This window comes from Ochotona princeps, chromosome 4 (genome assembly GCF_030435755.1).
Source record: "Ochotona princeps isolate mOchPri1 chromosome 4, mOchPri1.hap1, whole genome shotgun sequence".
In the NCBI taxonomy this organism is placed as follows: domain Eukaryota; kingdom Metazoa; phylum Chordata; class Mammalia; order Lagomorpha; family Ochotonidae; genus Ochotona; species Ochotona princeps.
The window spans coordinates 82,449,296-82,475,973 of NC_080835.1; the positions used below are offsets into that span (position 1 = coordinate 82,449,296).

The window sequence follows — 26,678 nt, forward strand, 5'->3', positions numbered from 1 at the left end:
CATAAACTTCCTGAAGCCCTTCACTGGAGAAATGGGAGTGGATCAAAAACGAATTACTGGTTGGGGGGGTGATGTTGTGGTCTAACAAGTCAAACTGCCTCCTGTTACACAACATCCTTTATAGGTACCAGTTTGTGACCCAACTGCCCCACTTCCAATCCAGCTCCCTGGCTTGTGGTCTGGGAAAGCGGCAGAAGATTGTCTATACGCTTGGGCCCCCGCTGCCCATATGGGAAACCTGACAAAAGCTGTTGGCTTCAGCTTGCCAACCCTGGCCATTGGGGGTGTCTGGGAAGTAAACAGGTCAATGAAAGGACTCTCTCTCTCTCGCTAACTTTTCAAATAAATAAACGCATCTTTTAAAAAAATGTATTACTGACAGTTGAGGAAGAATCATTGCAGCAGTGAAGTGAAATATGGCATCTTGGACTTTGTTGCTGGCAGAAACAGACAATTTTAAGCCCTTTTTAGAAGGTTTTATGTTTCTTCTCAAAATTATGTAGTTTGTTAGGTTGGAGGCATGTTACAAAAGTTACAGGCTGATTAGTTTATTTTTCCTCCTTTTAGGAATTATCCACCTGCCTCTGCCGCTATATAAACGAAAAAAAAAACAAAAAAAAACCAGTGATTTGGACCAAGTGCCAAGCAGGGATTGTCACTGGTTTTCGTGTTGTGTAGCATTCTTCAGATTCTTTTCATACCCACTCTTGTTGTAAGAGTACACTGAAGTCTTAAAAAATGAAGCAGCTGAAACGAAAAAGGAAAAGCAATTTCAGTGTGCAAGAAACTCAGACGCTTTTAAAAGAAATTACCAAAAGGAAAGAAGTCATCTTTTCTAAGCAGCTCAACACAACGATTAACGTGATGAAGCGGATGGCTTGGGAGGAGATCGCGCAGTGTGTGAATGCGGTAGGCGAAGGAGAACAGAGGACAGGGACGGAGGTGAAAAGAAGGTACCTGGACTGGCGAGCGCTGATGAAGAGGAAGAGGATGAAGGCGAACATCAAGCTGGTGGGGTCAGGGTTTCCCCTGCCCTCCTCTGATCTGGATGACTCTCTCACCGAGGACATCGACGAAAAGATCGCGTTTCGAAACGATGCAAATTTTGACTGGCAGAATGTGGCAGATTTCAGGGATGCCGGTGGATCCTTAACCGAGGTCAAAGTAGAAGAAGAAGAGCGAGATCCCCAGAGCCCCGAAGTGAGTATTAGCCTGTAAATCCTCTGTATCTTCTTCAGTTCTCCCGTGGCCATTTCTAATCCCGGAATGGTGAAACTGCCAGGTTTTTAGGCTTGCTTACCTACAAAAGTCATTCCTTTTGATTTCTCTTTGGGTCATTAATCCTTTTCTCCTCATCTAAAAAAAAAAAAATAATGACCTTGATTTTATGGATGAGCAGTATCAGAAAAAATGAGTGTTTTCAAAATCAGGTGGTTTTGTGTGCTCAAGCAAGGCAGAAAACCTTTTTAAAAGTTGGCTAGATTAACAACCATGAGAATACCAGTCACTACTTAACGTAGCCTTACTCTTTTTCTCTTAGTTTGAAATTGAGGAGGAAGAAGAAATGTTATCATCTGTCATCCCAGAGCCCAGGAGGGAAAATGAGCTTCCTGATTTCCCCCACATCGATGAGTTCTTTACCCTCAACTCGACACCATCTAGGCCTGCCTACGATGAACCCCATTTGCTCGTCAACATAGAGAAGCAGAAACTAGAGTTGGAAAAACGACGACTGGATATCGAGGCTGAAAGACTGCAGGTAGAAAAGGAAAGGCTGCAGATTGAGAAAGAGAGGCTGCGGCATTTAGACCTGGAGCACGAGCGCCTGCAGCTGGAGAAGGAGCGCCTGCAGATTGAGAGGGAGAAGCTGCGACTACAGATCGTCAGCTCAGAGAAGCCAGCTTTGGAAAACGAACTTGGCCAAGGGGAAAAGTCCGTACTTCAGCCTCAAGACGTAGAAGCGGAGAAGCTGAAACTCGAGCGGGAACGCTTACAGCTGGAGAAGGATAGGCTGCAGTTCCTGAAGTTTGAGTCCGAGAAGCTGCAGATAGAGAAGGAACGCTTGCAAGTAGAGAAGGAGAGACTTCGAATTCAGAAGGAGGGACATTTGCAGTGATCTCTTTAGGTCTTTCTAAACTGTAGGTTTTTCTTATGTAAGAAAGTAGAAAGATGCAAATGAGATTATATGTTTTTTCTTTCATTCCTGTCTGATGTCTGTGTTTTCAATAGGAAAAAGATAATGACACGTGGGTAACTGTATACTTATGTAGTGTGTATTACAGAAAAATCTCTGTGTCCCAGCATAAACAGTATAGCAGAAACTTATTGTGCTAGACCCTACGTTAGTAGTGCTACATAGAATATCATAGTCTCTGTGCACCTAGAGTTTGCGATGTGTCTGTAAATTCTATCCCAGTGGTTCTCAAGCAGAGGTCGTTAGGCCCCCAGAAGACATTTGGCATGCCTGGAGACATTTTTAGATGTCCAAACTGGGCTAGGGATGTGTTGATCCTGGCATCTGTGTGAGGAGGCCGATGAGGTTGCTAAAAGCCTGTGCATAGCACACTTCCCTCACAGGAAAGAGTTTCCCCAATCCAGGATGTCATGAGTGCCAAATTTGAAAGACACTGTCGTAACAGTGTACCTCTGTAGCTATGTTTTAGAGTTTTAGAATGTTAAAATCTCAGCTATGTGTGTAGGTAGGTACTTAAAGCCAAAAACTCTTTTTAACTATGAAACACTACCATATAGTATACTGAATATGAAAAGTGATGAAAATTATAGATATTCTATTCCTGTGTTTGCAACGATAGCTTTCCGAGGTTCAGAAAACAATACAGGGAACATCTAAAATTGCCTAAAATGGCTCACTTTGAAAACTAGTTCATTCTTCTAGCTATTGATGATTTAGAAGCAGCATACAGTTTTGAAGCTTTAGTTCTCTGCCTTTCTTTTTAATCCACTGTCTTAGTTCGAATGCAGAAAATTGTTATTTCAGCCATGTGCTGAAAACTTGCATAAGTGAGTGATTGAAGTTAGTGGAAATGATGCAAGTAGCCCGTGAGCTCAGACCTTGCGTGAATGACTGAATTTTAAACTCAATCATAGCTATTTGGAGTTGGGGGTGGGACAGTATGTCCTCTGTATCACATGATGGTGATCTTAAGATAACCAATTCTGTCGCTGTGTTGTGGACTATTGGAAGCACCGAACACGCACAAGCTGACCTCATCTGTGGACTAAGTCTTGAGAGTTTTATCTGTTGTTATTCTTGATTCTGAAGCTCCAAGATAATCTGTATTTTGTCTTTGCCCCATCTGAGGAACAGAGTTTGTATCTGAAGTCTCTTTGTAGGCTGCACTTCTGAAAACAGGGGTTTTGTAACTGGATGATTTCCCTCCTGTTTCCAGAAGTTTCTTTTCCAACAATCCATGCAACTCTGATACACACTAAAATTGACAATGGCTGCACAAGACCACTTTGTGTTTCCCGATTTACAGGGCTGGTAATGTAGCTTTAATGTATCTCCTCTGTTGATGGGTATTACCTTGATTTTGTGTTGGTTCCTTGTTAATTTAAGAATGACTTGAAATCATGTATTCACATTTGAGCGTAAGTATACAAGGGGAAAATTTATGTCTGCTTATTTGCCCTGATGTTGAAATAGTGTTATTTTTCTATAATTGCAATAAATGCTTCTACTGTAGAAATAAGTTTGCCTGTCTGGAAGTTTATTTCATGTGCTGCTGATTGTAGGAAGAGTAAAGACGACCGAACCTCAGTGTCTCGTCAGGGTGAGTGGGGCAGGGCCTTACCGTTTGCACTGGTCATTAGTCTGCCGCGGCTGTGGGTTGTGTGTGTTATTTCGTTTGTTCCTCAATGTAACTCTTGAGCTAAGCTATTTTATCCCCATATTTTATAAGAAAGGAAACTATGCCTCAGGAATTTAACTGACTACCTGAAAAAATAGCAAATGAAATATTTTAGCATAAGAGCTCCAAGGAGAAGTTGTAGTGCAAGTTGGTAGATGTGATTTTAAGAATTGTGGCTTTGCTATTCACTACTGGTGAAAGTCGTTGAACTTGCCCTGTCATTTGAGTTCCTCGCGTGTGAAATGGCATAATATTGGTACATACAATGCTAGTGTTCCCTGTTCATTTTGTTTTTATCTTTAAAGAAAATGATAGGGGCCAGCACTGTGGCGTGGTAGGTTAAGCCTCTACCTGTGGCACTAGCATCCCACATGAGCATTCTTTCAGGTCCCGGCTGTTCTGTTTCCTATACAGCTTCCTGCTAATGTGCCTGGAAAGAGGCAGAGGACGGATGGCCCAAGTACTTACACTCCTAGATCTATGTGGGAGACCTGGAAGAAGCTGTTGGTTTCAGACTGGCCCACCTCCAGCCATTGTGATATTTGTGGAGTGAACCAGTGGATAAAAGATTTCTCTGTGTCTCTTTCTCTAATTCTGCCTTTCAAATAAAAAAAGTAAATAAAAGAAAGTGATATATGTAAATTATATAAGCTAAAATGTTACTTAAATGCAGGATGAGATTAGTGTTGCAGTTTAATTTTTTTTTTAAGGAAAGTGTGAAGATAGCCAACAGTTTATGCCACTGGTTTTACATTTGTCCAACACAAAAGTGCATAAATGAGAATGCTGAATTATGTAACCACCTAGGTCATAGGTAGCACCTTCCCCTTCTTTTTGTGATCCTGACTTAGAAATGGGGGCCTGGTGTGGTAGCCCAGTGGCTAAAGTCCTCGCCTTGCATGCACCAGAATCCCATATGGGCACCATTTCTAATCCCAGTGGCCTCATTTCCCATCCAGCTCCCTGGCTGTGGCCTGGGAAAGCAGCTGAGGGCGACCCAAAGCTTGGGACCCTGCACCCGCATGGGAGACCCAGAAGAGGCTCCTGGCTCCTGGTTTCGGATTGGCGCAGCTCCGGCTGTTGCAACCACTTGGGGAGTGAATGAATGGACAGAAGATCTTCCTCTCTGTATATCATATTTCCAGTAAAAATAAAATAAATCCTTAAAAAAATAAGAAAGAAATGGTCATACATTTTTGGAAACAAATGTAATAGTTTTTTTCTTCTCAATAAAATACTTGTCTTTGTATTTAAAGAGAATTCTTGCTTATTTCATTTTCTCCCTGGTTTGACCATTTTACATTACCTTGTTTCCATTTTCTACTTATTTATTCCTTCCCACCTGTATCTTACATATAAAAGCAGATTATAGTTTTTGCAAAATATTTTAAATTAATACCTACCTTGTCCTGTCTCTGTTCTTAACACTTTTTTTTTTTTTTTTTTTTTTGCTTTGACTCTAGAATTATTTTACTGTGGTGTTCTTTAACACTATACTTTTCTGGCTGCCATGCTGTGGGTGAATCTCAGGTAAGTCTGGGCTGGAGGCTGGGGTGCTTTATCCCCCCAGCTGTAGTTGCCATGCAATCAGGAGAGCTTGGGCTGGGTCAGGCTTGTGGCTTGGGGCTTATCCTCAGGGGTGGGGTTCTGGAATGGCCTGGGTCTTCTAGCCCAGGTCCCTGGGACTGCCTGTGTGGTGGATACCAGGTCCATAAGTCCTGAGGGCAGGGAATCTGGTGGGTCCCGGTTCACCTGGTCCAGGGCCTTGGGCCTGTCTGCACGGTGGGAGCTGGGTCCAAGAGCCCCAAGAATAGGGCATCTAGTGGGGTCTGGATCGTCTGGACCAAGTAGTTGGGTGCACCTGTGCAGTGGGTGCTGAATCTGTTAGTCCCAGGGGTGGAGGGTCTGGAAGGACCTGGGTCGTCTGGCCCTGGTCCTAGGGCCCAGCTATGTGGCGGGTGGCGGATCTCTGAGCCTAAGGGTGGGGGTTCTAGTGGGACCCACGTCGCCTGGCTTGGGTCCTTTGGCCTGCCTGTGTGGTGGGTGCTGGATCCATGAGTTCCAGTGATGGGGTGTTCAATGGGGCTTGGGTCACCTGGCCTGAGTTCTGGAGCACACCTGAAGGGGTGAGTGTCAGGTCCATGAGCCCCATGGTTGGGGGTCTGGCTGGGCCTGGGTCGCCTGGCCTGGGTCCATGGGTCCACCTATGAGAACTGGTCCTCATCTGCATAAGGTATGGAGTGCTGCAAAGCAGACCATGGTGCACATAGAAAATATGATAGCCCATTGGGGCCTGCAGAGTCCATTTGGTACCACAGCAGAGAATGGAGAACAGAACATATGGACAACTATCCCAGCCCAATGATGACAGCAAATATCTGGGCGAATGGAGACCCTAAGCTCAACTGTGTCAACCACTGGGCATTGGAAGGGGTTCCTCATCCACAGATCAGCGAGATCGACAGCATTTCAGAACTATCATATCCGCCTGGGCAGAACCCCTGCAGCACGTGCTGCATTGTGACCCTGGGTTGATAACAGATGGCCATTCCCCTCCTTGGGTACTGGATGGTTGGGAGGCTGGGTATGGCCTCTCCCTTTATCTCTCCTCTCCCCACAGAAATGGGAAGAAGAAATAGATAGTTTGGAAACAGTGATCACACCCGTTTCTCCCTAACCATAGATCCTTTCCACTCTGATTAACTATGTAAACGTCATCTAAAATAATTTTTAAAAGGTTTAAAATACTCTGACTATTGCTGCCATTTGGGAAGTGAACCAGCAGGTGGTAGATATTCTATTGCTCTATCATTCAAATAAATCTTTTTTTTTTTTTAAGTTTTAGACCTCTGTTTTCTAGCCCGTATTTTTTCTCTGATCTGTGCTGCTATTTCATACACTCAAACTCAGTGCATCTAGGAATATTTCTAAAGTAAGAAAAATAATTTAGTCTTACTTTTATACATAAAAGAAACCTCCATTTTATTGCTATAGTTTTATTACTAGTACATAGCAAGGTTCCTAGCACGGAGGATATTAACTAATATTTTTAGCTGTTCCATTTTATTTTCATGTAGGTATTTTTTGTTACTGAGAATGTATTTCATCCATGGAATAAGGATTCTGCTTAGAATCCAGAGACATTGTTTTTTTTTTTACACTGGCTTTGTGCTAGTTACATAATATCTCTGATTTTACTTTTCTCATCTGGGGTTGTTGTGGACATCTTTTGAATTATTACATGTGGATACTTAACTCACTTTTAGTGATCATATAATTACATTTATTGATATTTAAGGAGAGTTAAAATATTTTTCATCTGCTAAGCATTTAGGAAGAGAAACAGGAAGAGTTCTATTTTAAAAATAAAAGCTAATGTGAAACAAACATTGAAATAAGTAAAACTATTTACACAAAGTTCTATTGATAGCCCTGAAAATGCAAAGAGTGTCAAAATTCCTGGATATGGTAATGAAGGATCATTTTACCTTAATTGACACTGTCATGTTAATTCCAAGGTGTTAACTACCAAGAGTAGTGTTTGAAGTTTATTCTCACACTTATTTTACCAGAAATATTTGTCTCATTTGATTGCCATTTACTTCCTTTAATTATTAAACTGAGTGTATTTTCATATTAACTAGTCATATATGTTATTTCTTTGAATTTTCATTTTAATTGTTTTGAAGATTTTATTCAATAGATGTTCATTTTTTTTATTTATAGAGACATTCTGTCCATGTTTCTTTTTTTGAGATAAAGATTATTTTTATTGGAAAGGTAGATTTATAGAGACCAGCGACAGAAAGATCTTCCATCTGCTGCTTCATTCCCCAAGTGGTTGCAACAGTCGGAGCCGTGCCATGTCGATCCAAAACCGGGAGCTTCTTCTGGATCTCCCATGTGGGCACAGGGTCCCAAGGCTTTGGGCCATCCTCCACTGCTTTCCCAGGTCATAGGCAGGGAGCTTGAAGGCAAGCAGGGTTACCGGGACTTGAACTGGTGCCCTTATGGGACCCTGGTATGTACTGGGTGAGGATTTAGTCGTTGAGCCATCGTGTCAGGCCTACTTTGAGACACTTAAAACCTGAGAGTGCACAGCGGAGCTGCAGCTTGCTTGCTACCCCCAGCCCTCAGCTCTGCACAAGTTTTCATTTCAGAATTTCAACTGGAGGAAACAGCCTGTAGCTGTGCCAGGAGGGTGGGTGGAGGAGCCATGCAGGTTGACAAGCTGCTGCCATGCCTCCATTCCTGTCCTAGGAGTTGCTGAGTTGGGCTCTTGGCACGCGCAGCCCCCTCGGGCAGCCTGCTGGCGCTGGCCTGGCGGGGCAGCCTCTGGCTGGATCCAGCGCGGCTGCTGCGTTCTGCCTGGACCGCGGCACTGCCCTTGTCTCTCCCTTGGGTCTCCAGCATGTCTGATGAGGGCAGGGCGTGCTGGGGCTCGCTGGCCAGCCTCTGTCCGGCACACATGGCCTTCAGCATTTGGTAGACGGCGAGGGGGCCATGTTCAGGTTCAGCAGGTCCACCAGGATCTTGAACACATTGGGGTCGATGGCAGCGGCCGCCGCCTGCGCCAGCTCGTACAGCGCCACGTCCTCGGCGCTCAGCACCTTCTTCCGCCGCAGTGCCAGCTTCTGGAGGGTCGCCTTCTCCAGCCGGCGGGTCGTCCCGGAGCCGAGGCCGGAGCCTGACACGGCCATCCGCGCCTCAGCGCCTCAGATGCGCCTCCGGGCCGTCAACAGCCCGCTGCCCGCCTTCCCTCTAGCCTCCCCCTCAGGCTGTGGCCGGAAAGGCAGAAAGCCAGCAGCCTGTCTTGGCTTGGTCATCCCTGGACCTGTTCATGCCTCGTTTGCTCCACTTCCCACACAGCTCCCTGCTTGTGGCCTTGGAAAGCATTAGAGGATGACCCAAAGCCTTGGGACCCTGCACCCGCATGGGAGACCCGAAAGAGGCTCCTGGTTCCTGGTTTTAGATTGGATTAGCTCTGTTTTCTCTCTGTCTTTCCTTCTCTCTGTAAATCTGACTTTCCAATAATAAATAAATAAATAAATAAATCTTTTAAAAATAGATTAACGTCACTTTTTTCCCCCAGTAACTAGAGTGTAAAAAGGATAGAGTGATCATCATGTTGAGTAATATGAGCAGGTAAATGATAACAAGGTTAACTGCAAACTCACTGGAATTGGTGACTTTCAATAACAGAGGCAAGACCAATGGGTAATAAAGGAACTACATGGCAAGGGGTTCCATGAAGCATTTCAGATGACCTGAGTGCTACTCGAGATAATGAAAGCTCTTGGGAGTATACAATATGCATAAATCAAACGCCAAACAACATTAGTAAATGGAGAGCAATCACAGCATACAACATGGGTGTGTAGGTGATCCCTTTTGACTGGGTGCTTACTGACATCCGTGTCGCAGAGGAGGGAATCTTATGCATGAGGGCACAGATGTAATAGTGAGGAGTGCCATTGATTTTTCATCTAGGGTTGTGGAACATGTAATGATGCTATCAGGAGATTGGATAACTTAGGGAGGGTTAGGTTTTTCTTTGTATTGAGCAAGAATGGTGGCAAGTTCAGAGAGAAAGAGCAAAGCAGTAGGAAAATGAGTGGGGAGGAGGATTAAAAGTACAGAAGGAGGAAGCAGAAGGTGGGGCAAGACTTGAGGAGTATTGCATCGATGTATGCTTGCTGGGTTGAGCTTTAAGGTTGTAAGCAAATGTCAAGTTACAGTCTATTTCACCATAGGTCTGAGTCACAATGATTCACATACTCTGATAGTGGTCTTGGACGCTTAAACAGTGTTGGTGGGAAGTACGATTTTGAGAAGATCTTGGGTCAGATTAACTAAACCCTTGTTTTAGAAATCTGCAGACATGGGAAGAATACATCAACATTAAACATTTAGGGCCTTGCATTGTAACACAGCAGTAAGACTACACTTGAGAGGCCAGCATCCCATACGGAGGTCTGGTATTGGCTACTCCCTTCCCATCCAACCTTCTGAAAAAGCACTTAAGAAAGCCACAGAAGATGACCCAATTCCCTGGGTCCCTGTCAGCCTGGTGGGTGAACAGGACTGAATTCCTCCCATGTCACTTCATCCTGGCTTAAAGCTGGCTGTTGTGGCCATTGGTGAATAAATAAGTATTTAATTTTTTTTTTGTCTCTGTCTCTCCCTCTTTCTGTTGCTCTGCCTTTCAAATAAACATTTAAGTCTTATTTTAAAAATTACAAATCAACTAGTGGAAATATCATATATCAAACACTGCTGTTCTATAAATTCTTTTGCCCTTGCAAATTGAGCCTATTAGTCTTCCTACTAGCATTTTGGTATGTTAACATGTTAACATCTCCTATTCCCTTATCTGCTTATTTTCCTCATTCCTTTGCCCACTCACCCCCACCCCCAATTAAATTGAAGCAAATGAACAAGCTGTTTTTAATTTCACAGAGTATGGCTTACTTTTTGTTGTTACAATGGAGACTGTTTTGGGAGCTCATCTCTTGCTCACTGTAATTTATGCATCTTTTTTTTTTGCAAAGAATTAGTCATTTAGAAAACATTTAATCCATCACATATTACATTGCATTTGCATTTGGTTTTCCAAATGCTAAAAGCCTTAGTGTACAAGAGTAAAACTAGAGACCCTTTTTGAGGTGTGTGAATTGATACAGTTTTGTTTTTTTTACAAAATGTTATGTTAATAAAGTAAAGACAAGTGAATCACTCAGTTTCTCGAACTCTCCTGTATGTCACTTTTATTTACTTCTTACTTCTATTATCACATTATTGGTATTGCATATTGGGATATTTTGTGTTCTGGGAAAATCCCTTGAACATTATATTCACTGATACTAACTTAAGGTATAAAGTAGTGTTTATGAATTTAAAAATATGTATTGACCACCGCTGTGGGCTGTGACTCAAGGAAATGGAATGACTTGATCATTATAAGCGGGGGCACCAGGAAGCACAGAGCTGACAGACATGCACCCATCTGAAGCCAGTGCAGAAATGGTAGCATTCCTGGCATCCTCAGAGGTGTTTACTAAACTTAGCATAGCAAAGTGCTTCTCTGAAGATTCGCTGTATTTTTCAAAAGGGATCACTGTATAGCTTTAACTAGCTAATGTAGTTTCAAATTTAGCTTTGCCTGATACGTTTAGGATCACTAGATAGTCATCTTGTCTGTTTGGTAGATGAGTTCTTCGACTTGGTAAAACCAAATGTTTTGATTCAAATGTTTTATAACTTAAACATGTTTTAAAAATCATGTTTTCAAGTTTTATGGCATTCTATCAGACTGGAATCCAGGAAGATATTCCTCATTTCTGATGGCAAATCTGAAATGTTGTTTATAACAAGGTTGCTTTTCGGAAAAAAAATACAAGTCTTTTGCTTTATACTATGAATTAGTCCCAAGACTTGGAAAGTTCTAGGTGAAGCTTCGGAAGCATGGGTGAAAATCAGGCAGAAATCATATTTGAGGTTATTGAGTAATTTTTCAAACAAACAAAATATTCCACAGCTTAGTATAGTTCTACCTAATCAGAAAATTTATCAGATCAGTCTCTTTTGGTTTTCTTTTAACCACTCCTTCTACCATTGTAGACCACTTCGTGACATCAGTGAATATTCAGCCTTCATTCAATTGTACCATATGCTAACACACACTCTAGTGACTGTCAATGAGCAAAGATATTATCTTTCTGCTTTCCCTTAAATGAATTCAATTCATTCATTCATTCATTCAACAAATATTTATTAAGCACCTACATTATGCCAGGCACTGTGCTGGGTGCTGGGGATACAACTGTGAACAACATAGACACAGTCCCTGCCCTCAAGGAGCTTACAGTCTAGTAGTTTACAGACAAGTACACAGGCAATTACAATGCAGTATGGTAAGTGCTGTGATGGGGAAGAAACATTAAGAATGGCACCTAACTTAGTTTCATAGGCAGGGGCTGGTGAGAATCACAGAAATCTTCTCAGGGCAAGTAAGGTTCAAATTGCATACTGAAGGATGAGTACACGTTAGCCGGGCAGAGGAGACAGGGAAGCGTTACAGACTGAGGGAACGTATACGCAGTGCTCTGTGTGCTGCCTCTGAAGGTCTTTGCTGGTGGGAAAAGTTGGATATGAGTGAGAAGTCCTAGAAGAGATTAAAAAGGGGGGGTGGGGGCAGATCATGAAGAACTCATTTGCTCGGCTCGAGAGCTTAGAGAATTTTTCCTGAGGGAACATTGTGTGTAGGTGTGCGTGCGTTCCTAGAATCAGGCTTTTTAGGATTGTTCTTAATGCAGCACAGAGGTTGAACAGCAGCTGTGGGTCTCCGGAGTTGAGGGAAGGGGATCGATCTTTCACCTTTTCCAAGTTCAACTTCACACCCGATGTTCTCATCTGCCCAGCTAGTTGCGTATGATCCTTAAATGAAACATTGAAGTATTCAGCTTTGGGTTACTATTCACCCATAAGGCCCTTACCACTTACTCTCTTATTAAAACTCAACTCAGCTTACTCAACTCAACTCAATTGAAATTCAACTCATTCTTCAAGCCCAGAGTTTTGAAATCAACCTAACTTGTGCTTTTCTGCCAAGATCCCTAAGTACATGATTCTATCTGGATTAGAGTATAGCCGTGCATTTATTGACTTTGGGGATGCATTCTGAGAAATGTGACGTTAAGGAATTTCATCGTTGTGCAAATAGCTTACTTACACAAATGAAGTTGGCTGTAATGCCACCAGGTGATAATTTAACGGGACCACCATTGTATATATATGTGGCCCATTTTTGGCCAAAACAATCTTGTGCAGAGCATGACTATACATATTGTTTCAAGTGAATCAAATCTTCTTTTGAACCATGATAATTTAACCCATACATAAGGTAATGTAAATAAACACGGGTATAATTTCTTTACAATTTCTATTTGGAAACAAGAGCTAATTCTTTGTGGTCTACCCCCAAGCTCTTATTAGTGCCATCAAAGGGTTTAAATGGAACAATAGGAATTAGGAGAAAAGCCCAAGAGACACATAATTTTATGCAGCAAAATACAGTCAAGTAAAACTTCAACACACAATTACAGGCTATGTAGCTGTTAGGACAATGTCTCGTTTCCTGACTCAAAGACTCCATCTTCAACAATTTAATCTGCTAATGACCCAAGACCTGTAAAGATGGATAGCTCAGGAAGCAAAAACTAATAAGGGCTAGCTACATTTTCCAATATGGTCCACCACTTGACTTTACAATCCTTCATATATGCTTATTTCTGAAATAACTTTTATAATAAGAAATAAAACCTTTAAGCTCTGTCGATATTGTAAGAACATTTGTTTTATTTTTTTGGTGGGTACAAAAACCACAATTTTGCACACAGAACAAAATTATAAATAATATCGATAGCATGAGTGACCCGTAGTCTCTTTTGATTCTACATTGCAGATTGATGATTTAATGTCAACTTTTTCTTCATTTTGTTTTTGTTTCTGGTAGTGAGACAAATGCAATACGTGAACCTATTCTTGTGAGAGAGTTAAGGTCATAGCAAAGAAGAAGATGACCAACAACATTTGTAAAAAAAAGTTTCTAAAGTTTATTACAGTGATCACATTTATATCAATTATTGCAATGTATTGTTCCCTAAGATGGTTAGAAAAAAAATTGTGTTGTCCTCTACTGAATTTACGTCGGTTAAAAAGCAAGCATGTTTCAGTATTTGTTTTCTCCAATGTAAGTGTAAATACTTCCTTTAAATTTTTTCACAGGATTTACATGTTTATTATTTTCTTATCACAGTTTAGTGATTTGTTTTCTCAGCTGGATAGTCTTCCACGGACTATATGGGTGTTCTGGAAACACCGGTTAGCATGTTCATGGACATCTAGAACTATTTTATCCCTTTCAGTGAAGACCAACGCCTTTCTGAGCAAAGTTTCACAGTTTAATGCGCGGACTCGCAAGTCTGATTAGTTTTTAAGTCCATTCGAGTGAAATTTGATGCTGTTAATGACACCCAACCCAGCTCCCTCCCTCCCCGAAAAAACCTAGATTGTGAGTTTTCCTGATATAAAATCTGAGTTTGGGTTTCCGAGCTGAGCTCATGCACACATTGCTGTCGCTACCCAGTAAGTTAGGGCGTACTTTCACTCTCAGCCAAAAGATCGGTGGAGCCAAGGCCCAGGCTTGGCATGTCCTTCGGGGCTGTGTTTCCATCAGTCACCAACACAGTTTAATTAAGGCACTCAATTATTTTTTTGGTTTTTATGGTAGGTCCGATGCAATGACAGCCAATCCTGAACTTTGTCTAATTGCAGTTCCAGCATGTACAGCCTTGGGGCAGTCGGGCGTCAAGACGCGGCCGTTTTCTCCCACACTCCCAGTGATGGATAATCTGGCTTTGTTTCTTATGGCTTCAGAAAAAGTCAACTAGGTTGCATGGAAAGGAAAGAGAAAGAAGACGGAGTGTTACAATATTCCTGTTACTTCAGCAAGATCTGACACGACAAACACCAAAAAAATCCATAATTAGACATCTGCATTTTTTTCCAAGATTATTTTGATTGTATGGAAACTGTACAAGCTCAACTACCCTCAAGAATGAATCAGACTAGAATTTGTGATGCTGCCTGGTGAGAACTAATCCTAAAATCTTGAAGTTAGATTTTATTTAGCAAATCTGGGCAGGAAACATCCTTTAACTTGCTCTTCTCTACTTCCTAGTACTTATGTCAAGCTTCAAAGCTTCTGCATGAAATTATTGCTGTGGTGCAGTGCCCTAAGCTGCCACCTGTGTTACAATGATCTCACCTTGTCTTCTGGTTGAGTCCAGCAGCTTCCTGCTAATGGCCTGGGAAAGCAGTGGAGTTGGCCCAAAGCACTGGACTCATGCCACCCACGTAGGAGGACACCAGGATGGAGCTCCTGGCTCCTCCTGGTTCTAGTCTGGCTCAGCCCTGGCTGCCGTAGCCACTGAAGAGTAAACCAGTGGACGGAAGATTCTCTGTCTCTCTACTACTACTACTACCCTGTCTTTGAAATAAATGAATAGATGAATCTTTTGTAAAGAAAAGTTTGACCACATTTTCTCAAAAATACATATATATTTAAATTAGAGAATGTCTTCTTTACGTTGCAAAGATCAGACTCTTAAATTTGGGATAACTGTCTAAACCAATGACATGTAAAACTAATCATGACATCTTGTTTTCATAATAGAGACCTAACACAGACACTTGCATTCATTCACACCAGTCATAGACATGACTCAGGACAGCACAATCAGTGACACATAGTTCACTAAAGGTTTATGTTGGAAGTTAAACCTATTGCACGGTCATCACTGAGAAATTTTTCATATTGGAGCTATAGGGTTAGTTTTCTGAAATCCTCATTAAATTTCTGTTCTCTGCCAAGTTAGGTAGCAGATAATAATATTACAGAGAAGAGAACCAGGCAGTTCTATTGGGAAATCTAATTACTGTTCATCCACTGCTTTTAAATTCTTTCCAGAAGCTAAATTCTAATATTAAGAGGAAAACAAGGGGAAGGGGTTATTCTCCAGGTTTGCCACAATTCAGATCATAATTCTTTCACAACTCAGATTGCATCTTAACTCCCTGATGTGATTGAAAGTCTAAAATTTTTAAGAAATTCTATCCTTAGATTTGCTCTGCCCTGGAATTGAAACATTGAAATAATTATACCTTAAATAATGAAACAAAGGTTAGATTAAATACTGCCAGAATGAAAAGGTTTAGAGATCAGTTATCCTGATAATTTCAGAGAATTGAAACCAAATTGCCAGCAATGATGTATCATCTACAATAAAAATCAACATCAATTTCCTACCTCCTTTTAACTGAATAGCCTCAGAAACCAATAATTCTCGTGATTGCCATTATACAGTTTATGTAGAAACATTATAGCTTTTACGTGTAGAAATAAAGGAAGTGTAACAAATTTTAGGGGAAAAGAGTATTCTTTTGTTGTCTTAGTTGATGTAAATCAAAATGTTTTTGGTTTTTCATTTGGCACAAAATAATAAATCATTGTGTGGTGGATGAATATTTATGTATGTGAAAATGCACTTTTTAAAAAATAACCTGGTATATGAAATTGGTAGGATACAATCCCAAGTGAAGTATTTGTCAAAACTGTTGAACTATATACTAAAGGAGTGAATTTTATGATATGCAAATTGTATCTTAAAAATTCTGAATGAATAAATGGCATACTGTTTTCAATTGAGCAGAAATGATTTCAGTACACCATTGAGAAGGTAAAAACGAAGTTCATTAGAAGATCTAAATGGATTCCTCGGTCAAGCATCTCACTCACATGGCAGGATCTTACCAGCGAATGAGGACATGAACATGGCTGCAAGATTCTTGAGCCTCCAACTAGGTTATCTCAGTAGAGATATTTTTCCCACTCTGAATTTAATCGACATGAATTTGGGTGTGAGGTATCAAAAAGAGCTTTAATATGGCAGCACTGTACAAGGAAAATCAAACTGTGAATTGTTGTATTCAAGAAGTATAGGCCTTTGCGAGGTATCAAGGTTGCTGACTGATTTTTTTGCAAAATTCTGTTTTCCAGTGTTATGTGTTTCAGCTGGATTTTCGTGTGTCACAATCCTTCGGTGACTATTCTTTTGCTTGAAATATTTTAGTCGCAGCATCTGCATTCTCCATATGCTTCTTGTGAAAGTGATTTGGGGGGCACTTTGGATTAATTGGATTAAGTCAAGTGGTTAGGAGATCAAGAAAAAAATGCTCATGAGTCTAATCCAAGTCACTGTGTTAGTGCCTCTAGAACCTCAAGAACAGATAACTAATTTTTAAGTTTATAAATTTAGATTTATTTTCATTGTTGAAAAACACTAGCAATAAAAACATTATGAGTGTTTAGAAAGCTGTGCTATGTTAGAAGGCTGTACTATTAAATTTATTTTCATTTTCTTTCTGCTCTTAGCTGGCTCACAGCTTGAAAAGATCATGTATCTGAAATACTACCACCTCTTTTATAAATTAATTTAACTGATTATTTTAACCATTAAACTTCGGTAACACGCTATTTGTTTACATTTATTTGAACATTGTATACCCTGTAGTTTCATATCCTGATTGTTCCTTAAAATGTTACCTCCATTTTTACTGTATGAACATGTTGAGCCTGTCAAACTGGGAAACTGTCATGCACGTTTTTCTAGTTGGATTTACTTGATTACTGTGGCTAGTGACTCTTACCGTAATTGTATGTGTTCCTTTGAAACATTATCACTTTTCAGTGGATCTCTTCCATGGATAGAACATTTAAGGTGTTTAGGAGGCTTATGGAAAAATATTATTTAAATCACCAATCTATTGGCACAATGATGGTCAATGGGACTATTTAAAGGAAGAAGCCACTTAATTTTAGAATACAGTTAAAAACTACTTACGCTCAGTTCTTTTCTACTGGGGCAGGCCATTTCCTTTACAGTGAATGCCATTATCGTTTAAAAAGCCAAATACACATGAATGCTTTATTTTTTAAAAGAACTTACTGTCTTAAAACTGCAAATATATTCCAATGGCAATTAATACAATGAACTTTAATGGCAAGTTCTGACTCAGAAAGCATTACTACACATACCTTGCCTACACATAATCTGTGAATTTATATTTCTTTTAAACAATCTCCCAGAGCTTAGTAGTGAACTAACATTCATGAATATTTCTTTTTAGATTTTTAAAATACCATTTCCTTTCTCTGCTTCCTTCTAGTTGGATTTTGCTGATGTTTTTGTTAGGACAAACACGTCAGTGCTATTAACTCATTAATAGCAAAACAGTTTACGGGCATTTTAAGTAATTCTTTTCAGCATGTAGTCCAAATAATTAGCCAGAAAAGAATGGCAAATGTTTTCTTAGTTTTAGAAACTCTCCAACTCAGTACACATCAGGATGAAATATTGCCAATGGCTAAAATTCCATCATCCAGTTTGTTGTTTTGCTATTAGAAGACATACTCAAAATGTATTCATATGAGTAAGTTGAATACTTAGAAAATTTCTTAATTATTTTTTTGAGAATTGGGAAAGAATCATTTTAGGAATATCTACTGGCATTTGTCCTCATCATTCATTTCTAGATAATGGGTTATAACAATTAGATGTTAATAAAAATGACCAGATGACTTTGTTCTTTGTTTTAGTATACTAACAATTTCTTCAATAACTTTTATATAAGTAAATATCAAAATCCAGTTTACCTGGCGCAACCTCTGATACATATCTTGTTAAAGTCAAATTTGTTTTTGTGTCTAGGGTACATTAAGTACTGAATCTTGGAGGTTTGAAGACTCATTCATCACTGTAATCAGAATGAGCAGCCTATTCAGCAAGCTATTGTGCATAATTTTTAAAAATTGATTTTAGAGACACAATTTCAGAAAGAGCAGTAACAAATCCATTCAGATCTTATTTTAAAGTCACATTCTATATTTGGAGCAAAGAAGTGGACATTTCAATTCTTTAAAGAATGATCTTCATCTACTATATTTCCACTAAATGCTTACAATTTTTTCTGGTGACATGGTGAGAGGATGTGAATAAGTAGGGCTGACGTGGCTTGTTTCAAAGAAATCAAAATGAAAAAATCGTAACTCAATTTTTTTTGTGTCTTATACTGTATTTCCCTTTGGAACAGGTATACTTATTTACTGATATCTTAGATGGGAAAGCTGCTGTATTGCCAAAAACGACCATCCACTTCAGTAACACTAAAAGAGTGTAAATGCTGAATTTCACTTGACCAATATGAATTGCGATCAAAATTCACCTGTTGACTCTCCCTGGAGAGTTGGTTCAAGGACTACTGCTCTCTGAACAAATAGTGGAGATTCCAGGTATTGAAAATATAGGATGATGACTAATGTAAAATGAATCAGATTTGGAGTTAAAATTCACTGAGTACATATGACGTGTCTTGGAGTTCTTACATGTACTGTTGTCTCAAACTGTAGGGCCTTACTACAAATAGACAATGGTGTAGCTTTTGGTGCTTCTTCATGTGGACTGTAAAATTGCTATTACAGAGATTTGCCTTGTGTGTATGCAAGGAAGCCCAGAACTAATTTTCAATTGCTCCCAAATTGCAAATAAAATATACTTAAATGATTTAGTAGAACAATTTCCATTTGCTTTTATCTTCTGACCCTTGCAATGCAGATATCTATTGGCAACATAAAGTTTCAAACAGTACATCTGCAGCCAAAGAAAATCGAACCATTTTGCACTGAAATTTTCAAAAATATAAAGCTCTAATTAGAAGCAAGCAATACCACCACTGGACAAACAGGTCACAACACTGCGTTCACAGGATGCATCCCCCACTCACTGTCGTAGGCCCTAAGTCCTACCCCTAAATTTTAATACTTTCGGTTCCATATACGTTGTAACCTTCTCTATAGGTTGCTAAATTCTGGGAATTCTGCGAGGAAGTTGGGTTAAAAGTCTGTGCACTCTTTGCCACCTTCATTCTCTTCGCTTCTGCCCTGGACTTGTAACAGAACTCTATCAAAGCCACCAGCATTGCCAAGCCCAAGCCGCCAACCAGAATGTAGAAGACGCCTGCTACGTTGCTCAGGCTCAAGGCACTCGTCTTGTCCTGGGGGGATAAAGACAGTTCAGTTAACTGTGGAAATGTCACGACTAAAGGTATAAGAACATATGAAATTCAAACAGTCATTTAATTATTTAAATAAAATATAAGTCAGTGATATAGTAAAATTACGATACCAATAAACTATATGAAATTACATTAAGTAAAATCTGTAATATTTTACTATTATTAAAAATATAACAAAATGCACTACTCTTAGCCATATTTAAGCATTTGTATGTTTTCATAGGGTGATAGTACTGGGCTTAGTATTAAGTTGGAAGGGGGTAAGTTTAACACTGAACTGCATAGGAATTTGGCTTTTCCTTTAAAACATACTTTTAATATTAGTGATTTATCTTGAATAAACACAACTTCTCATTTCCTACTTAAGGAACTAAGACTTTTTAAGCTCCTAGTTTCACATTTTGTTCATTATCTCTTTACCAGGTATATGTAAATAATGTATATGTAAATAATACACATAATTCATTCTTGCAGTTATATTTTTATGGGAAATTTAATGAAAATATGTCACTTTTTCCTATTATATACTGTATTACATGTTTAATATTCAGGTAATTTTTGCATTTTAGATAACTTCTAAAAACATGCATATTACCTTGGTCATTTGAAAAATTACTTATATATAGGTAAACATAATCACTTTGGTTTAGAAATGTCTCACTTCCACTCAAAAGTGTTTAAGCAGCTAATATTTCAGGAATGTTATTCTTCAGAGCTCTAGCACATACAATAACATGTAGTAGTTCCTGAGCTAGTTAAGCCTAGGGGTTAGAAAATGCAAAGTTATAAGAATTCAAAATTTTAAATAAACTCAAGTATACTTACTATATGATTTTATACCAAAAAATCGTTTTGGTAAATAATCTCATAGGGACTTGATGGCTATCACTTTCTTAGAGACAAATTGTGCAAAAGGTGAGTTAAACTGCTGACCAGCTTTGTCGGCAGGGCGTTTAACCCAACAGACCTGCCACAGCTCTTCACTTAGTCATGATGTCAGCTCATGCAGCCAAAACTTTTAAGGCAACTTCATCTCTACCATCACTTTTCAGTTTTCAAGCTTCCCTGAGTTTACATCAGGACTTGACCCGACTTATTTATTTTTTCTGGTCACCCTTGCCTCATTCCACTCTGGTTCAAAGGTAGACAGAGATGATGAAAGCGTAGGGATAAAACGTGAAAAGCAATCAGCTACCCTACTTTTGTCTAGAAACGAACTGATTCTCACATTTAAACCAATAACTTGTTCAATCTCTTAGAACAATCAATAATTTACTTACAGGAAAAAAGAAACAAGATGTCAAATATGTTTTTCTGGCACTTTACTACATTCTAGTAACGTAAATATTTAGCATCGTGAATAAAGTTGGTACTATTTTTCGTTAGAAAAAAAAAGTCCTTGTTTTTAAATTACTTTCCTTTGTGTCTAACAGAATTAGGCCAATATATTCCATCATTGTTCAGAAACAATTCATGGATAGATCTTAGAGTTAAGGTTTTTATTCATAAATATAACTATTACAATAATGTCGGTTGGGAGAATAGAGCTAGAAGACTCACTCTGTTGGTCTGTCAGCACAGAAATAATATAACAGTCTCTTCAAACTAAAGTGGAATGCTTGGCAAGACAGTAACAAAAGACTAAACTTCTGAGCAAGCTTTAATTTAATACTTTAGGATCCTCTTTTTCTGAGAAACTACAGTCAATTTCTCATATCCTGTTTTAAGAATGCATCATTCTTGAAATAAGAGAGTTCCTGGTCTTCATCTTGCAAAATAACCAGAAACCTAAACCAGAAGCGTTACTTTTATTAGTGGTACACAATTTTGAGGGTAACGTAAGGAATTTTATGATTTTATCTATTTTTTTGCAGCTAATTTAAGTTTATTTAGAAGTCTTACTATTGGGGAGCAGTCTGCAGACCCCAATTTTGAAATCTTGGATATTAAATTTTGAAAGTTTGAAGATTATGATATTAGTTTCAAATCAGGCAGTGGCTGAGAGTATAGGGAAACGTCGCGTTTTCGCGATTATTTGCAACACGTTTGACCATCGCCCCCGTTTACTGCTTCGTGAACACAGAGGAGGCCCCGAACTGCAGCGACTGACCTTACTTCCGGAGTCCTTGGGTCCACATTCACCTTTATCGTACCACCATTTGTTTTTCAGCTTGTCTAAGACGCCTGCCTCACTGAGTTTCAAAACGGCAAGGTTTACAGGAGTTCTTCACGTGGAAAATAACATAAATAACATTATATATGTTATTTTATGTTATTCAAGTCAAACTACATTAGAATCGCATGGCAAAGTGACAGAGCAGAGGCCACAGTGGGTGCTATGTCTTGTACTGTAGGCCCAAGTTTAGAATCAGACATAAAACTGGGGCCTGCTCCATCGCTTTAGGTAACAGGCACATACTGCTAGGGAGGAGTCTTAAATAAAATGTATGCAATTACTGTGAATCCAAAACTATTGGCCTGGGTTCGGCTTCTTGAGCATTGTCAATTTTCCCCACATAAACATGTCAGTCAGTCAAAACAGACAAATTTCTTCATTTCCCTCTTTCAAAATTATTGGAAGTGGCTGCAGGTTGATGGGTGTAAGTAGAAGCTAGACAGAACTAGTTTCATTTCTACACATATTTGCATTCGGTTAGTGGGATTTTACTTAATAAGATAAAAGAGTGTCTACAATATCCTTCAAGAATTGACTCCTTCACCACTGTCATCCGAGACCTAACTGAAAGATAAATCAGTCCATTGCCACAGACCAAGGGCAGCCCGTGAAGCAAGTTCCTCATAAGATAACCGGATAAATAAATATTTTCCAGCATTAACACATGCTGATAATCTGAATTTAATTATTCACCTAAATAATATCACCAGAAGCAATTGTGAAGTCATTACCACTACTCTACAAATTCCTACCAACAAGCAAATGATACTCTATGGGTAACCATAATTTTTCTGAATAGACAAATGGCTCTACTACAGAGTCACTCTCTTCATTTTGAATTTGATTTCAACAGTGAATACGGTAGAGCGAATCTCAAGGAAGAAGATGTTACGTTTCACCCTCAATATTCGGAGTAACCTAACAATTCTTCCAGTTTTTCTTCTCACTGGTCATTTAAAACAAGGAGATGGATGAGAAGCAGGAAGTTCTAGGATCTGTCATTGTTACTGTTTTTTGTACTCAATGTTTTTTTTTGTTGTTTGTTTGTTTGTTTCCATTTTGCCAAAAACTTGCTGCCTTTCTCTAGACCTTTCTAAATACCACAGTCATTTGTTCTGACCACACTGCCTCTGCCTCACTTCTCTCAGGAACTGTAGAATGCATTTGGGAAAACATGACCCAAATTTGTTGAATTACTAGGGGATTAATTAATTCCATAAGCCCAGCTACACAATTAGGTAGAGTATTAATGATAGTGAAAACAATAGCGAACATTTACTGAGGACTTACGACCAGGAACTATTCAAAAGCTTGTTCCATATTTATTGCCACTACTCTCACTTCACAAACAAAATGAGAGCACAGAGCTTAACCCATCTAATTAAACAGCTAGGAATGACGTCAGTCAGGACTTGAGCACCAGCACTGCCTCATTTTCTCAAGTGACTGTTACAAAGCCACACCTGGAGGCTGGTTGGTGAGCGGTGAATCCCTTGAGAGTGTAAATCATAACTCATTTGTCTTTTAGAAGAACATTCAGCAGGATATCTTGACTAAGAGTAGGTGCCCCCCAAACCTTGCAATTTTAAAATTATTTTGAATCGATACAAAGCAAGTTTTTTCATTGAGATGACTATTCGTTCCTAGGCTAGCTTGCCAAAGAGTCTTTAACAAACCTCTAGGTAAATTATATTAGCATTATATAGTGCTTTCTGAATGGGGTGGCTGGGAGGTGGAGCACTGAGATATGAAAAGACAAGGATTATGCGTGCTGCTTCTAGAAAAACTGGTTAAAGGGAAATCTGTGAGACTGCTTTAGCTTATCTCTGGCTCTTAAGGATGTCTTAGCACACCTCTGCCCCTCTTTCTTCTGGTTTCTTTGTATCTTCGGCCATTCATTCCAGTGGCATGGCTTTAGACAGGAAGTAGAAAGTAGCACTTTGAATACTAGAGGTTTATTACTAATCATACTGAATGTTCAACTGATGGAATGGCAAGCACTGAACACGGAATTCTTGCCTGGGAGAGCCATCCAAGATTGAGCTTCGTTAGCGGTTTTCTTTATCACTTTTTTTCTTTTGCTTTTTCCTGCTAAAGAATGCACATTTTTCCATACTACTCCCTTTGTTTTCACGTAGTTATGCATGTTTATGGTGAATAGAAGTAGGTCCTTCATAATTTTAACACATATTAACATGAAGAATGGGGCTGTATTCTTCAAACTATCAGGAAAGTACTGAATTAAAAACCAGGAATTCAGTGTTATTCCTAGAGAATACATTATTTAGAAATCATACCTAAAATTATTTTTAGATAAATACAATATACACTTCCCTAAATGCACATATTTTAATACACGTAATTAGAGAGCAGCTTAAAGTAGAAGATACTGGTAACTTTTTAAGCCTATTTTTAGTGCTATGGATGTTTGATGGCCACAACCTTTTGCCAAAATTTCATCAGGAATTACCATTTAATAACTTACACTGATACAACAGTCTGTACAAGATTTGTCCTTAAACTAAACCATACTACATTAACCAAAGAGGAAAATGCATTTTAGAACATGCAATTGGTACTCTAAAATACGTTCATTGTCAGCTAATATATTTTTGCATTTAGAAGAAACAATAACTTGTTTTTCAAGATGAAATGGCCATATTGTAATAATGTAATCAAAGACATGAGTTTTCAAACTAATATGTTCTTAATTGTGCCTTTACTTCTTAAAATTTATTTCATTTAAGTGTTAATTCTTTTCTGCATCTTTTTGCATTTCAGTGCAAAGCCCCTTGGCGAAGTCCTGTCATGGTCAGAAAGTCCCGGTGCTGGAGTGCCTGCCAGGATGTGGCAATTCTAACTGACCAGTGGTAGTGGAGTAGGTGTAAGGAGCTGCCTCTAAGAATCTAACAGTTTGATTGTTGCTGAAATGAAATCATAAGCTCCTTGAAGGAAAAAAACAGTGAGTTAAATCTCTTTTTCTCCACAGGTATTAGCAGATTGCCTAGATAAAGCTGATGTTTGAGAAGTTTGTTGGAAATGTCCACCCCAGTCAGAGGCCTGTGAATGACAGGTAGGCAAAGTGTTTCCTTGCAGGAACTTTTTCATGTGTGGTACAGGTTTCCATATTTTCTCCTACACTGTGCGAATCATTTTTATTAAAGCTAATGTCCTCCTACCAAGGTTCCATATTCCAAATTAGAGAAGCCAGGATTTCAGCATCTTATGCTGAGTTCACTGTCTATTTTCCTTCTACACTAACCTCGGCAGCATTGGTCTCTTCTGTTTTGAGTTTATGCATACCGAAGGCTTAGGAGCTGGCTGCGCTCCTCAGCTCAGCATTTTCTTTGTTATTCTTCCTCTTTTGAGGTCAATTAGGCCAAATGAGGTAAGAAGAAATCAGTCACCCAAAGAAGGTACAAAATGAAAAATGAAAAAGCAACAACTGCCTCCTGGTAATTTACTTTGATCTAAGTTAGGTCAGGTTGTTTAAAATGTCATTTTTTATTACAGACTCAGAGTAGGGCATTATTAACATGTAGACAGCAGCAACCTTTTCTCTTGGTGATAAACCTTATATCAATATAAAGCCTTTGGGGATATTTTTTTTTATAGGAAAACCAAGTTCCTGAGAGGAAATAAAATACACTATGATTTCATTTGGGGAAAAATTTCACAGCAATTTTAAATTATATTTTGGGAAGCTGTTTGTCAAAATTTGAAATAATGTTTTAGTTTTACAGTTTGTATTTGATAAAAATGAATGTACTATATATCTAAAAGAAGATTCAGTTTGATTCTGTGAACTATAAGATTAGATTCTTCTTTATTCTTTTGGACAACAAACATTTATTGACTGTCCATGGTATATCAATCACTGTGTTGGACAAAGGCTGCATCTGACTGAATTATCTAGTTTTTCATTTTAATAAATTCCAGTGATTATTGTTATGGAAATTTTTTCAGCATAAATATTTCCATTTTGTTTATTTTCCTCTGGAAAAAACCTTGAGTATACACTAAAATAAAATTTTGTTATTTATTTTAATTTTATCTCATGCTGTTATGGAACATCTCTGATATTTTTAAGTTCCATTGAGATGGATCATTTTATATGTTTTCTTACATGTTTATATAAACTATCATAAAATTCTAGCCAAGTTGAGGCTCCAAATGATAGAACAAGCCGGGATACCCTAAAATGGCACATAAACCGAAGCTAAAATGTCTATGAAGAGTCTTTAAAAATTTCAAGGAAAGCATAGTCCCTCTTTCAAATCCATTTTCCACAAATTTTGGAATTTCCTCTTCCTGAAAATGCTGTTTATTGATGGGATATATAAGTGAGCTCCATTTTGGAGGATTTTCAATTAGGGCTCAGAAGAAGTTGACACAGCAGGTGTTACCTGTTCTCCCTGAAAACTGGCCATTGCATCATTTTGTAGGTTGGATGATCATGTGAGATCATTTATAGTCTATTCAAGAATCTGAACAGGTCTGGCGTGGTTGCCTAAGTGGCTAAAGTCCTCGTTTTGCGTGTGCCAGGATGCTACATGGGTGCCGGGTTGTGTCCTGGCTACTTCATTTCCCTTCCAGCTCACTGCTTGTGGCCCGGAAAAGCAAATGAGGACAGTCCAAAGCCTTGGGACCCTGAATCCTCTTGGAAGACTTGAAAGAGGTTCCTGCCTCCTGGCTTCAGATCATCTCAGCTGTGGCTGTTGTGGTCACCTGGGTGTGAATCAGCAAACAGAAGGTCTTTCTCTCTGTCTCTCCCTTTCTCTGTAACTCTGGCTCACCAATAAAATAAACATCCTAAAAATAAACCTTAAAAAAAAAAGAGCCTGAAGCTAAGCAGAACTTCTTTTTGGAATAATTTCTGGAATTTGAAATCAAAGCAAATGCCTAGTACTTTAAATTTTTCATTACGTTTACATAGA

The 26,678-nt window shown here is 39.0% G+C and overlaps 2 protein-coding genes and 1 pseudogene across 2 annotated transcripts in view; 1 reads left to right on the top strand and 2 right to left on the bottom strand.

The window, feature by feature from the left end:
- The first annotated feature begins 614 nt into the window (after positions 1-614).
- MSANTD4 (Myb/SANT DNA binding domain containing 4 with coiled-coils) lies at positions 615-3,041 on the top strand. The gene is made up of 2 exons (XM_058662531.1): positions 615-1,200; positions 1,541-3,041. The coding sequence occupies exons 1-2, from the start codon at positions 739-741 to the stop codon at positions 2,114-2,116; spliced, it is 1,038 nt and encodes a 345-aa protein (XP_058518514.1). The 5' UTR covers positions 615-738; the 3' UTR covers positions 2,117-3,041.
- A 4,854-nt stretch (positions 3,042-7,895) lies between these two features.
- LOC101530930 (mitotic-spindle organizing protein 2B-like) lies at positions 7,896-8,577 on the bottom strand (annotated as a pseudogene).
- Positions 8,578-13,937: 5,360 nt separating this feature from the next.
- The window catches only part of GRIA4 (glutamate ionotropic receptor AMPA type subunit 4), a 318,830-nt gene continuing 306,089 nt past the window's right edge, over positions 13,938-26,678 (bottom strand). Inside the window, exons 16-17 of the mRNA XM_004585025.2 lie at positions 19,410-19,544; positions 13,938-14,319 (exon numbers count right to left, since the gene is read on the bottom strand). Of these exons, the coding sequence (XP_004585082.1) occupies positions 14,155-14,319; positions 19,410-19,544 (300 nt within the window). The 3' untranslated portion in view covers positions 13,938-14,154. The remainder of the gene's footprint in view (positions 14,320-19,409; positions 19,545-26,678) is intronic.

Coding starts and splice junctions, on each gene's coding strand:
- MSANTD4 (XM_058662531.1), top strand. CDS start 739: ATGAAGCAGCTGAAACGAAAAAGGAAAAGCAATTTCAGTGTGCAAGAA. Junction 1,201..1,540: donor GAGATCCCCAGAGCCCCGAA/GTGAGTATTAGC, acceptor TTTTTCTCTTAG/TTTGAAATTGAGGAGGAAGA.